The sequence below is a fragment of the Penicillium vulpinum genome, assembly GCF_028829585.1.
Source record: "Penicillium vulpinum strain IBT 29486 chromosome Unknown utg000001l_segment0_segment0, whole genome shotgun sequence".
Taxonomy (NCBI): Eukaryota; Fungi; Ascomycota; class Eurotiomycetes; order Eurotiales; family Aspergillaceae; genus Penicillium; species Penicillium vulpinum.
This window is the reverse complement of record NW_026643241.1, coordinates 4985916-4999936: the sequence shown is the minus strand read 5'-3', so window position 1 is coordinate 4999936 and position 14021 is coordinate 4985916. Positions and strand designations below refer to the sequence as shown.

The 14021-nt window shown below is 46.7% G+C and overlaps 6 protein-coding genes across 6 annotated transcripts; 3 read left to right on the top strand and 3 right to left on the bottom strand.

Moving 5' to 3' along the window:
• Positions 1 to 226: 226 nt before the first annotated feature.
• Positions 227 to 1756, bottom strand: N7479_001790 (MFS transporter; the record flags this gene model as incomplete). Its single annotated transcript, XM_057249487.1, has 4 exons — positions 227 to 318; positions 367 to 540; positions 594 to 1610; positions 1660 to 1756. 4 exons carry the CDS (start codon positions 1754 to 1756, stop codon positions 227 to 229), a joined length of 1380 nt encoding a protein of 459 aa, XP_057113919.1.
• A 608-nt stretch (positions 1757 to 2364) lies between these two features.
• N7479_001789 (uncharacterized protein) lies at positions 2365 to 5546 on the top strand (the record flags this gene model as incomplete). Its single annotated transcript, XM_057249486.1, has 6 exons — positions 2365 to 2434; positions 2482 to 3226; positions 3760 to 4066; positions 4128 to 4358; positions 4423 to 5301; positions 5538 to 5546. The coding sequence occupies 6 exons, from the start codon at positions 2365 to 2367 to the stop codon at positions 5544 to 5546; spliced, it is 2241 nt and encodes a 746-aa protein (XP_057113918.1).
• An 86-nt stretch (positions 5547 to 5632) lies between these two features.
• N7479_001788 (uncharacterized protein) lies at positions 5633 to 7330 on the top strand (the record flags this gene model as incomplete). The annotated part of the gene is made up of 2 exons (XM_057249485.1): positions 5633 to 6060; positions 6148 to 7330. The coding sequence occupies 2 exons, from the start codon at positions 5633 to 5635 to the stop codon at positions 7328 to 7330; spliced, it is 1611 nt and encodes a 536-aa protein (XP_057113917.1).
• Positions 7331 to 8846: 1516 nt separating this feature from the next.
• Positions 8847 to 9360, bottom strand: N7479_001787 (ribonuclease III domain-containing protein; the record flags this gene model as incomplete). Its single annotated transcript, XM_057249484.1, has 2 exons — positions 8847 to 9082; positions 9141 to 9360. 2 exons carry the CDS (start codon positions 9358 to 9360, stop codon positions 8847 to 8849), a joined length of 456 nt encoding a protein of 151 aa, XP_057113916.1.
• Positions 9361 to 9811: 451 nt separating this feature from the next.
• Positions 9812 to 11379, bottom strand: N7479_001786 (uncharacterized protein; the record flags this gene model as incomplete). Its single annotated transcript, XM_057249483.1, has 3 exons — positions 9812 to 10549; positions 10618 to 11191; positions 11246 to 11379. The coding sequence occupies 3 exons, from the start codon at positions 11377 to 11379 to the stop codon at positions 9812 to 9814; spliced, it is 1446 nt and encodes a 481-aa protein (XP_057113915.1).
• Positions 11380 to 11946: 567 nt separating this feature from the next.
• N7479_001785 (uncharacterized protein) lies at positions 11947 to 13453 on the top strand (the record flags this gene model as incomplete). The annotated part of the gene is made up of 5 exons (XM_057249482.1): positions 11947 to 12059; positions 12126 to 12324; positions 12379 to 12688; positions 12749 to 13055; positions 13138 to 13453. 5 exons carry the CDS (start codon positions 11947 to 11949, stop codon positions 13451 to 13453), a joined length of 1245 nt encoding a protein of 414 aa, XP_057113914.1.
• Positions 13454 to 14021: the final 568 nt, after the last annotated feature.

Genomic DNA, 14021 nt, shown 5'->3' with positions numbered 1-14021 from the left:
CTTCCCGTTCTCCACAGAACTGCACGATGCATGTAAGACATCGAAACATCGGAACCTTCAAATTTCCGTAAAAAGAATAAAAAGAAATATGTACAGTACTCTAACCCGTATTGGGACACTTTTCAGGCCGAATTATGGGGTAGTATTACTGAAATTATATCCTATACCCAAATCGATACCCAAGCTGACGACCTTTCTCCCAAGATGCAAGGATAACTTTCTTAGACTACCCCTCTTCCTCGGAATGCGGCGTTGTATCAATGCTCTCAGATCGTAAGAAGCACATTGCAGCAGCAGCAAGGAGCAAATATAAGAGAGCTATTACCATTAGCAAATCATACGTGCAGGTGAGATTAAATGGCTTACCCCAAGTCCAGCTCATGCATTTATAGCCGATAATTTCCTTCAGCAAACCACCTAGGATTGGACCAAGCATCATACCGAGGGAAGCAGCAACATCCATCATAGAGAATACGCGTGACATGCCTCCTTTAGGCCCGAAAATACCTGGGGACTTTTCCTGAATTGCTTTAGCAGTAGCTAGAGTATCTTTGTCAGTCATAACATTTATATCTTAGAGGAATATGACTTACCCGCCAGTTCGACAGGCGCGATACCAGACACAAATGGCCGCAATGTGCCTACAGCCACGATAGAGGTTATGTAGAGCGGTTTGCCCATAGCATAGGCACTCGCCCAAGGAATATCGCTACCAGCAATACCCATTAGGCCAAATGCGACTGCCTCGAGAATGGCACAGACCACCGTAGGTGATCGTGTTCCGATTCGATCACGGACCCAACCAGCAAGAGGGCCGATCAAAACACCCGGAACGACAAGGCCAGCAAAAAGGAGTCCAGTAGCACTGGGACCCCATCCGAATTTCTCTTCAACGTGGAGAGGAAGCGTGGCATCGAAACTCGTGCTCATAGTTGTACCCATCACTATAATCAGCAGACAAGTTATGATACGACCGTTGCATAGCATTATATGCCAGAAATTTCCGATTGTCGGTGGAATTTGTTCTTCGGAGGAGGGAAGCAGACTCTCGGTCTCTGTTGGACCGTCCTTGGGCGTAGAGGGAGGACTAGCTGGACTCTCGATCATACAAACGCGTGCAATGAAGTCTATGGTCAGGACCAGAAGCGGGACCGACCATGTTATCCAGTAACCAGTAGCCTCCAAAAGCAACCCAGCAATTGAAGGCCCGCTGATTGTCCCGGTGTTCGCGCAAGACATCATCATGCTCAATGCGAATCCTATATGGCTCGGGCTGATAGTGTCGGCGACTGTTGCAAAGCCGACAATCCACACAGCAGACCCCGCAATACCTTGCATCACACGGCCTAACAGTAGCATTGGGACTGAGTGAGCGCTGGCGACCATGCATGTGCCGATAATACACCATCCAAGAGATAGTAATAGTGCGGTCTTGCGATCTTGGTATTTATCGGCGAAATGACCGATAATAGGGCCCGAGATCACAGCCAGAGTACCATGGAGGGCAAGAACGGCAGAGGTCAACTGCTGAGCTTTGGATGGCTGGACATCCAGGCGATTCTGGAGCATTTCACCAAGGATAGGAACTAGAAAGCCATAAAGGAACGTCTCTATTCGGTATTAGAGTGTTGTTTAGAGTCTGTATAGGGGTATACAAACCAGCAAACAGCGCGATCGCGACGGTAGAGAGAATGAACCATTTTGACGAACGCCAACTGTAGCCTATTGGTAAAGGCTTCTTGTGAATGTCTTTCATGTTTGATCAGAGGATGGTTGAAACTTGGAGCAATATTCAACGCCATATAGAAATGCATTTGTCCAAAATGCAGATCTCCTGAAGCCTGATTTCAGCCCTGGTGGAGATAGCCCAGGAGAAGATCATCCCTCGCATAAAATTCAATGCAGAATTTCCCGATTTGGCTTGTTTCTTTTCTTTTTTTTGGTTTTGTACACATGTCGTCCTTACGCTCGTCATATACACGTGAAGTTCCTAGGACCCCGAATGGATTCAGCCAGCCTCTGGGCAGGATCACGATTCGCCATTGCTGACAAGGGATATAAACGCATTGAGAGTGTTCGGACCTTCAGATCCACACGGAATAAAGCTGAAATCTCTTTGACATACTCAATCTGCATGCCTGTCACACAGTAATTACATGCGCCTCTCTTTTCCTATATGATCGGTCATAATATCCAAATCTGGATCTAGCTACGGTCTACTCCATATTCCATATTCTGTACTCCGTATACTGCATATGCATTTGCCCCACAATATATTTTTATATTTTTATATATTTGGTCTATTTGAAGCTGTTGGTATATGTAGTTGAAGCGCGGACTACTCTTTTGTGGTTGTTGCGCAAAATGTATCGATTTTTCCGTGCTGTTACTACAGCAAGAGTGAGGACTGCTAGCTATTCTACCCATCCTATTAGTATGTTTTGTCTATTGTTTCTCTTTTCTAATACTGACCATGACAAGGAGATCTAAGAATTTCTAGTCTCGTACCCCTGATCGACGTCGCCAAATCATCACTGGCCTCTGATGCCTCTCACCTGAGAGAAGTACATGAAAACCTCGAAGCTAAAGGTGTGGTTCAAGTGCAACTGGGATTTGGCGACGAGAACAGCACATATCTTCAGCACCTGATATCCAATCTCCACAAAAACCACAATCATGGTCTCCCAATTACCCACAGCGCCGAGCGTGGTTGGTTTTGGGATGTTCGGCCTTCTCCAGCAAGTTTCCAAAGCCACGGACACCAAGCTCGATCGGAGACAATGTCTCGGTTTGAATGGCATACCGACTGCAGCTATGAAGAGCAACCACCGCGATTCTTCGCTCTTCAGGTCCTTCAGCCAGATCGCTGCGGCGGTGGGACGTTGTCCGTGCTGAACGTCGACCGACTCCTTACCTTGCTGTCCCCTTTCGCGCAACAATGGCTCTCCAGCCATAACTACAAAATCACCGTTCCCCCCGAATTTCGAAAAACCGCAGGGGAACAGCACATCGTGGGCAATTTGCTCGCGGTAAATCCAGGAGGAAAGCCTGGGAGTCAATTGCGGTTTCGAGAAGACATCACGGTTCCCTTGACTTCAAATGCTACCAAGGCATTGGATGAATTGAAAGAAATTCTGTACGGTGGTGGCGCCAAGGAAGAGACTCTCCATTTGACACCGCAAAGTCTCCCGCAAGGATCAATCATCATGATGGATAATCGACGATGGTTACATTCCCGGAATGAAGTTAAGGATCCCAACCGACATCTTCGGCGAGTCCGATGGGATGCGACATCATTTGGACCCTTTAGCTCATGATCCTTGTCATTATTGTATTGTGTACGATCTCAAAAATCGGCCCGTGTAATTATGCAAAGCAATACAAGACCCTGCAGACCCCCCACTTAAATACATGCAGATCCCCTGTCCTATTTCTCAGCTGGAGCATGCATATGCATCTACATATATATATGGAGTGTGGAGAGTACTCCGTACATAGTACAAAGTAACTAAATAGTTATTGCAATATTTCATTATGTAAAAAAATAGTGATAGTCTAAGAGATCTGACTCGTTACCTTTTGGCTTGGTATCACTAGCTGTCATTAACTAGTTTGATTCCATGACTTATTTATATATTTATATATTTATATCATATATATATATATTGCCCAGGTATCTTCATCTTTTCATTACCAACGCAAAATATCCACTCCGTACAAAATGAGAAACCCACTTCTAGACCCTCTTCATCTGATCAGTTTCCCTGATGATGTGGACTACTCGCCCGTGTTACCAGAAGGGCTAGACGTGAACCTTTTGGATCAAAACCGTCGGAGTTATATCTCAAGGCTGAGCAACTGCTCCTCTTCTTGGCCAGGGGGATCCCTGGATGCATCGTGTCCTTGCCCGGTGCTGACCACCCAACGGCATGATGACGAGTTGAGAAACTTGCACCTCGCTCTGAAATTGGTACTGGAGGATATTATTCAGCGATGGTGGACGGATGAAGAAGCCAGGTTCCCTCTGCGCATGCCGTTGGAACAGGAGGAGGAAGATCTATTGCGCGTGAGTAACTGTCCCTTCTACTGTATCATTGTGGTATACTGAGCGATTGTTCTTGCAATAGTGGATAGACTCGAACCAACAGCTGTTCCGACCATGGAACGAGCGACAAGGATCTTGGAGACCGGACTTTTTGTTGGAGAAAGATGAAGCTGGTATGGAGGTTTTTCGCATTTGCGAGATCAACGCCAGGTTCTGCTGGAATGGCTACATGCATGCCGGTTTTGGTCAAGAAGCGCTCTCGGCATTCAATATTGAGTCGCGCGGTCTGACTCATGCTGTGGAAGCTGAAACGGTAAGCAAAGTGATAAAAGTCTGGCAGCTGGGTTGAGATAAATTGCTGATTATTTTGAATGTAGATTCTCGGTGGATTGTTGGACCTATTCGACAGCAAAATTCCTCTGCATCTTGTCAAAGGCGAGGAACATGGGATTGATATCGCGATGTTTATCGAATTTGCTGAGAAGAGACTTGGGATCAAAATGCGACTCATAACTCCGGACACCCTCCGACTCGTCCCAGATTCTTCCCAGTCTGGGAAAGATGGATACAAGCTGTGCTGTCTTGCTGATGCAGATGCTGTTGATACACTCACAACTGAGTCCGGCGAAAGAGTGGAAGAGATTCATCAAATTAGTCTTGAACTTCACCAGCGGGAGATCAATGCTCTTGATCTAGAGATGAAACGTCAGATCAGTCTGCGGTGTTTCAACGATATGCGAACTATTCTACTTGCTCATGACAAGAGAATGCTTGGACTCGTTCTTGAAGAGCTCGAATCTTTGATTAACAGGAACATCATCACTCCTAAACAGGCCGAATTGCTTGAGCGAGGCTTAGCTCACACTATTCTTCCGGGCTCAGCAGCATTGAACCAGTTTATTAAGAACTGCAAAGCCTCGGATACCTTCCAAAACGAGTACCTCCTGAAACCGATCAGAGGTGGAAAGGGAGCTGGTATCTTGTTCGGTGATGAAGTCGGTCCTTCCGACTGGCTAGTTCTGCTGGAGGCGATGCGGTGTCCAAGACTGAAACTTGGAAAGACTCTCTATGTTGTGCAGCGCAAAGTTCACCAACCCTACTACGACGTGCTTTTGGGATCGAATGCCAAGGCGGAGCGCTGCCATATGGTTGGAACGTATCATGCAGTTAATGGTAACTATCTTGGACTGGGAATCTGGCGTTGTAGTCCTGGGAGATTATGTGCTATATCCAATGGGGCTACCTGGATGTGTTCGGTAAAACAGCAGTGCTAGTTTCATACAATCAACTTTTTCGAGGTCTTTTGTTTCTGAATTACTATATCCGGTTAGTGTTGCCCTTTTCGGGATGGCGCCATAGTACGCCGTCACGAAACCACCCTCTCCTGAGGTCTGTTGCCTGATGCATATCCGAAGGCTGTAGATTCAATGACAAACTATTGATGGCAATTGAGCTTTTTCTGATCGCACTTAACATCATCTTATCATCCCAGGATATATAGCGTTGGCCCTCGACATTCCGTCGTTCTTTTCTGCCCTCGACGAGACATCACATCGTTTGATATGACCGGACCTCTCGGCATCCAATATGTCTCTCCAATCCTTCCCAGACGAGATCCTCCTTCGCATCCTATCCTACCTGCCATCTCATACTGATGCAGCAGCACTGTCTCTACAATGCCACCGTTGGCATCGGCTTTGTGACATGTCCAATCGGCGTAAATACCGTCGCATAAAACTCCGAGAGCCATTTGATTTGACAGTGGCTTTTAAAATGCTCCGATCGATCCTCAAAACTCCTCAGTATGGGAGGTATATTCGCTACATAGAGCTAAACCGATCCCCATCGCTAGATTATGGGTATGTGCATTCATACACGGTCAAACCGCCACAATGGCCCATCCGACCAAAGGATCAAGTCCGTCTAACTGCGGCGGTTAGGCGGGCCGGCTTTAATTGTCCGGAGGAACAGGAGAAGGTGCTCAATATCTTACTACAGAGTCCGGGTAGCATGCAGTAAGCTTGCCTCTCCCTCCCCCTTTTCTGTTCGATAAATTTGCTGGCTCATTTCCAAAAAGAATACTCGATTCTGACTTTGATCAGCCATAATGACCCACGAGTCCCGTTCCTCGCCCAGGCATTGGCAGCATTACTGATCAGCGTTTCACCACTATTAGAATCATTGAGTTTCTGCCCTGTCGGCCAGGAACCATCGAAACTCTCAAAACTAACCGCCCAAGCCAATGGAACTCCACTCCGGGAATGTGATTATTTCTTTAAGCATTTCCTAGACCGGGCGAACTGTAGCCCACAGGAGACCCTGCCATTCCTGCAACATCTTCGCCAGGTCCGATTTCTTGTCGATCCCGATACAAGAATCTATCGCTGGTACTATTACCAGCCCTATGATCTATACGGCAGCTTCAACATGGTACGCCGGCTCCCCGCAGTAGAATCTGTCCGAGTGGACGCAATTATGAGCACGCAGAGCCCGAGTATTGAGCCTCCACCCCGATCTGCAAATTACACCAGCATTACCATTCGGAATTCCAATGTAGATTACCAGTATCTAGTGCGGGCCATTGAGTCGGCCAAACGGCTCGAAGAGTTTACATATGCGGTCGGTGGCCGAGGCTCGTCAGATGGCATGTTCAGCATGTTCAGCCCGGATCACGTCTTCCGGGCGCTTTTCCTGCACACCGATTCACTGGTACATCTGGATTTGGATGTGGAGGCCGAAACCCCACTAGCGGAGACATTCGACCCTACCCTTGGACAATATTTGTTTGACGACAGCAATGATCGATCGCCTCGAGCCCAGCAGGCCTATCAGCAGGAGTGGGTAGATGAACTCCAAAAGCTCCAACCGGAGCAGGGTGGTCAATCATCGCCTTGCTCTCTTCGTGGGCTTACTAAGGTGAAGAATCTGAGTCTCGGAATCCATACCCTGTACTACCTGTCGCGAGGAATCGGTGCTGATCAGGGCGAGGATGCATCATTTGCTATTGTGGATCATCTCCCGCCAAACTTGGAAGCGCTTTGTATCTATGGGTACGAAAAGGGGATGAAACCGCGGGTTGAGGGTCTTCCGGACGATGTGTTCGATAAGCAGTTGGAGCAATTACTCGCTGAGAAGGATGCCAAATTGCCCTGCTTGTCATATATCGAGGGGATTGATGAATGCATCGAAAATGCGACCACCGTCAAGCAGCCAGCCACCAATAATGAGGATCTGTGGGAGGAAGACACCGATGATGAATGGACTGATCATGAATATGATGATTAGGTATGAATTGGTCTTACTGCAGATTTTGAGATATGCATATCTACCGAGGTGTCCACCTCGTCGCCAGCCACGATTGAGTCCCACGTGTAGAGGGGGCCCATGCGATAGGTGCCCTAAATTGCCACAGTTCTGGTGGCAGACTAATCATTTTTCGGGAGCATAGATATATCCTAACTAGTATTCACTAGGGTGTACTCCGTACATGTGTACTCTGTGTTGTTTTTCTGGTATTTCAGTTTTAGGAAATTTGACGCGAAACTATAGGTATCACCGTAAGCTTATTCCATATATTATGTGGCGAACTACTCCATACGGAGTATGGAGTACGGAGTACCCCGTAGTGGGGTCTGAATTGTTAAAGCTGAACAGTGGCTTCAACTAGTGTACTACTAGCGTCAAGGCCGTGCGATATATTGTCACACCTGTTCATATGTAGCACAGGGGTAAAGTGGCTTCAGCTGAAAATAGACAAATATCTATCTGATTGCTATGACCCCTTGTATATGCATGTACGAGGGTATTTGTATAAGATCTCACTGGAAGTTTCAGGGGATGGAGTGGTGGATCTGTAGATCTTTCCTGTAGAAATAGAATACATACAGATCTCTGTATATGTATGTAATAAATACCTTACTCCGTAGCCATGAGAGATTCTCCGATCGATCGTGTACATATATTAACATCTTGCAGATCTCATGTGGAGTACTCCATAGGTTAAAGAGCACGACTGAGACCATGCAGATTCCGCCTTGACGAATCAAAATTATCTTGCACGACATACGCTGCGCATCAGGTTTTATTTGGTTCTTGGAACACTGCGGGTTTTTGTTCTTTTTTTTTTGAAACCTCAGGCAATTAATTGATGCCCAAGGCAAATGTGAAAAGTGATGTCAAAAGTAGGGGAGCAGACAAATGGTCACAATTATTTATTTACCTATAGACTTGGCTCCCTCGTGGGTTGTTGCAGTCATATCACATCTCACACTCATATGCAGCTTACATTTCCTCAGAGGAGTTCTCAAGTCACCTACATATGTAATTCTACTCCGTATATGTACTCAATATACCGCATACCTTGTCTTCTTTGCTCCTCGTATAGTCAGTAGCAATTTCCAATGGTCGTCTTCCTAGTACCAACTCCTAAGTTACGCACACATGATGCTGTTTACCAAGAAATATCACTACGGAGCGAATATGACACCAGAATCAGCACCACAGTTATTCCAATTCTCTCTCCCTATTTCTCAAAATTCATATCAACTCTCATCCACTCTCTCAAATCACTCTCGGTATGTCCTCGGAGGACCCCAATTCTAGACCATGGAAATGTACAGAAGTCCCCGACGTGGGGGCAAGCAGGATAAAATACAGACGTGGGAAAGACCCATTTAACAATGCTGTAGCATGCACGTGCAAGCCACCCCATTATCAAATGAAAAAGTCCCACGGCTGTAATGGATCCCGCCAGCCCCCACGTCGGGGACCTCTGTATGTCACCGTGGCAGGTGATTGGGGTTCACTCAGGCGAAAAGATACCCAAAGCAGCCATCACATCAACACAAGGGGCGATTTGCTGATCGCAGTCTAGGAAAACGGCTCCAACGATTGCTTCCATTGTGGCTGCCATGACCTTGCGTCCGACAGTAGGCTGCGAATTGTTTCTTACGACGAAGTTGTTGATTTCAAGAGCAAACCCTTGCTTGGCAAGATAGGCATTGTTAGCCTTCTCGGTAATCACGTTGGAGATGTATCCTAACCAGAGCCGAAATCGTAAAAATGTGAACTAAAGCAGCTAGGGCAAGACACTTACCCTTCGTGTAGTTCTGAGTATAGCCATAGTTCACAATCACCAAGCGGAGAATTGCATCACCGATCAGGGCGAGATCCTTGTTACCATCTCCGTTAAACCCGGCGGCGGCTTGGAGCGCCTCCCGGGCCCGAGCACGATCGTTGAAACGATACTTGATCTTCTTTTCGAAGACCTCAAGTACCTCGTCTGAGGGGGTTGGAAGTACGTAGTGCAAGTCCATGATGCAGATAGTTTACGGCAATGACAGATCTTGATGAAATCAAATATGGATAGGTAAATCGGAAGTTTGGAGATGAGTAATGAAAGTTTTGGGAGATGGGGTTGTTTATAAAGGAAAGAGAACCCCCCCCAATGCGGACTGGGCACAAATAAGGCAACTATGCGTCCAAAATATCCTGGTTACATACCATACGCTATTATACATATCTTCCATTTTCGAACAAAATATCAGGCAAATTTCCAGTTGAACAAGAAATGAAATGAAAGACAGAATGTGTGGATGTTGATATGTTCGATGGTACGTGCCATGTGCCTAACGACAACCGGGAAAGAAAGGGAAGGGGCGATTCGAACGTCATATAAATACATGTACATCCATATATGGGTACCCATATATGGGCACTGGCTCCGACAAGAGAACTGATATGTTTTGTAATTCCATCGAATGGGCTTCAAAGCCGAGCTACTTCCTTGTGGATAGTCTCAGTATTCATCAGCGCCGCCCGAGATTTCAAGTTCAACCTCTTCCACATAGCCTTGCGGCGCTCATGTCCCTCAAAAAATGCCCTCACCCACTCGCGGCGGAATTTTGGCAGCTTGCGGCCCTTGCCCTCCTCCCCTTCGCCAGCTAGAAGCCTCACTGTCTCGAAGTAGTCTTCGAAGTCTGGGAAGAGCAGTGTGAATTTCACGCCATCACCCCGAACCTCGATACGATCTGCTTCCCATTTTTGCATCACGTCAGCAGAAGGTAGAGTGGCTCTGCCAGCCAGCAGCCGTGCAGCCAAAACCGCTTGCCATTCGAATACTTTAAATGTCAGACCAGCCGCGACGGCGCCGACAAACAATAATGTCGGATCTTTCTGCCAAACAACATGTTGGTAAAGATCAGGGACACGGTTATTGCGAACTGGGACTGCGGGTAGGAATGGCAGCGTCCAGCTATAGCCTGTGCCGAAGACTATGTGGTCAACGTCTGTGATGCAATTTCCGTTTGTTAAGTGCACAGTCCTGTTCGAGACTCGTTCTATTGAGGGATGCTTTTGTATCTTGGGGTGGTTGAATGCTTCATCGCCGAAGTACCCGTTAGCAGCATGGCCGATTGTGATTGCATGGACTGGTTCCTTTGCCGTTTCGACAAGGTCGAATGCGATGTCAGCTGCTGAGACGGATGCGCCTACAACCACAACTCGCTTAAATAATTACGTTAGCACAATGGCCCCGAGACAATGTGGTTGTGCAATTTGAGAATCTAGCTTACCTTGCCGACAAACGCCTCTCTCCCACGGAAATGTTTGCTGTGAAGTACGCTGCCCGGTCTGGTCTTCTCAAATGCCTCCAGGCCTTCTATTGGGGGTATATATGGGACCCAGAAGTGTCCGCTCGCCACGACGACCGCATCAAACCACTCAACACACCAATAATCACTCTTCTCTCCATCTTTTCGAAGCGTTACTTTCCACTCCGTCCCCACCTTCTCGACCCGCTCGACTGTGGTGTTGTATGAAACCCAGTCGCCGTAACCCCGGCGCTCTACGAGACTCCTCACGTATTTTCGGACCACATCCCACTTTCGGAATGGAGTTTTAGGTCCGTGGTGAGATATGGAGAGCTCGCTGCGCTCCTCTGGGAAAGGTTCTTGAGCGAACTCCATGGGCAGAAAGTCGACATTGGTTTCCAGATAAGGGTAAACGGACGACTCAGTGAAGCGAGGTTGATCTGACTTTGGAGTCTGCGCAGGAAGACTCTCGGGGATAGATAGTGGGGGATCAGCTGTTCTTGTCGCCAGAGATGCAAAGTCACGGAGGGTTGGAGGTTGTGATGAGTCGCCAATCCTGGTTTTTTGTGTCAGTCATCGCCCGAAGAAATTTCAGAGAACATAAACGAACCAACAGCCTCCAGGGCCCTCGCGGCGCTCAAATACACGAATAATATCAAAGGTCTTTTCTTGCGCCAGGGCATCTATCGCAATGGCTCCCGCCGGCCCGGCGCCGATGACCGCAACACGCTTAACAGGCACCATCATGAGAATTGAAATTAATAGAATAAACTACAGAGATTATAGAAACTATAGAAACCCGATATTTAACGATATATAGATACACTGAAGTTGAGCGAGATCCCGTCCCAAACGCCGAATTGGCGGGTTTAGCACCGATCTAGGGTTTGCTGCTGTCGTCGTTTACGGGTCTCGTCACGCAATTTGACCTCGCGGGGCCACGACTTGGACCGAACCAGTTACGAAGCCGGAAACTTCATCTTCGAAATTTCTCTTCAAATCCCTTCAAATCCCGTTGGAATAAGAAGCAGTCCCAAGCGATAAAATGTGGTTTAATGGTATTTTGAGCCTTTGGCGCGCGTTATCCAGGGGATTTATCGCAGCACGCCATATTATACATAAATTATGATAGGAATAATGAGGGGAAAATATCTAATAGTAGTGATAAGGCTAAATCGTATAGTTTATAGTCTATAGTTTATATTCGAGAATCTCTGGAGTCAGTATTCCACTCAGCTATCTCTACCTCGCCTGCCGTTAGGTCGATTTCATCAGTCAACCTGAGAGCAATGATATAGTATGGATATCAAAATGAGTGATGAGAAGCTAGATCTCAAAGGTAGCGCCTCCGGACATTCTACCTCATCGTCGCTGCCCGTATTGCCCGAATGGGATCCCAGTCATGAGCAAAAGGCTCGCAGAAAGTAACCGCCAATGACCCTCATAGATAGAGGATTAAGGATTAATCGCTGACCTTCATTTCTCCCAAGGATCGATATGTCCGTACTTCCTCTGCTTTTCCTCGGTCTTCTTGTTTTCCAGCTCGACCGCATGAACATTGCGAGCGCATTGACTGGCGGCTTCGCTACTGATATCAACATTTCACAATCCACAATCAATTTGGGCAATCAGCTCATGTTTATGGGTATCGTGGTCTTCGAGATACCATGTAATATGGCCTTACAACGAGTATGTACGAGAGCGACTCTTTGAAGGATCTGATCCTAATACGAACTTTGACAGGTTGGTCCTCGCAAGTGGATTTCGGCCCAGGTTTTTCTCTTCGGCTTACTTGCTACCATGCAAGTATTCATTCGGAATCGAGGGTCGTTCCTGGCTATACGGCTGCTCCTAGGGTTCGCTGAGGCAGGGTATATTCCTGGTGCGGTATATACTTTGTCGTCATGGTATACGAAAAGGGAATTGGCCAAGAGAGTTGCTATTTTCTTCTTTGGGATGTTTGGTGGTAATGCCTTGAGTCCTATCCTGGCTTCTGGTATTCTGCTTCTCGATGGTCGACACGGCATTCGAGGGTGGCAATGGCTCTTTCTAAGTATGCATGTTATGCATGTTCTAAATAATTGGAAGACTCCATTCACTAACACATTAATAGTTGAGGGGCTATTCACGATATTTGTCTCATTCCTCCTATCACTATTCCTACCTGGATCACCCAATCTTACCAGACCATTATTGAGCCCTGGATTTATCAAATTTTCGGATTCCGAGAAGGAAATTCTTCAAAGGCGACTCGAAATTGATAATGGTGGAAGTACCGAGGGCGCATATGGCGTGCATATTCCGTTAAAGGTCGTCTTTCGTACTGTGTGCTGCTATCGACGCTGGCCGCACTTTATTTCTACATTCGTTGTGTTTTCTACATGGAGTCCTCTAACCACTTACACGCCATCCATCATAATGTAAGTCTTCACTACCATCGATAAATGGATTGATCCAAGTCTCCCAATCACAATTTTGAACATGATTAACTAATTTCTACAGGTCACTCGGCTTTGACAGAACAGCGGCAAATGCTCTGGCTGCAGTCGGCGCATTCCTATCACTTGGAGTGGTATTCTTCTTCGCCTACATGAGTGATCGGACAAAACTCAGAGGTGCATCTGTTATCGCTGCTCAAGTCTGTTACCTCGTTGCCCTGGTGGTAACTCTCAAGGTCCAGCCCCACGCCGGTAAATGGTCACGTTGGGGACTTTGGACTGCTGTGAACAGTTTAGCTGTGGGATATCATCCCATACACAACTTCTGGGTTCAGATTAATTGTCGAGATCCGAGAGAGCGGAGTATAAGTATCGCGTGAGTTTCTCCTATATTCATATATTGATCTTGGCTGGAGCTAATGGAGTCTTGACTGCAGAATGTGGGTTATGTCTGCTATAAGCGGTTTAATGGTTGGGACACAGTATTTTCAAGTGGACGACAAACCATTGTAAGTGAAGGGTTTCCCGGACTTCATTGACGATCAGTTTCTAATCTCAACATCAAGTTATTTAACGGGCCTACGTACCATGATCATTATGGTATCTGTAGGAATCGCAAGTGCTTCAGCGCAAATTGTTATTTATGTCGTTTATAATAGGCGTGTTGCCCAAGGCAAACATCAGCCCAGGGATGGTTCAACGCCTATGGTGTATGTCCCTTGATGATAGCAAATCATGAAATTTATAGATCCGGAATTCCTCCATGTTATCATTTGTGCATGGTTCTAATATCTATCACCGAAGACATTGCTGCTTGCTGCAATTAACGAGACCGTAAGACATGAATGATGCTTTTTGCATCGAAATACTATGTGCTGGCTAGTAATTTTTGAGTACAGCATAGAAAGTAGTTCAACTCTTGTATGTGGGATGGTTCTCTGCAGATTT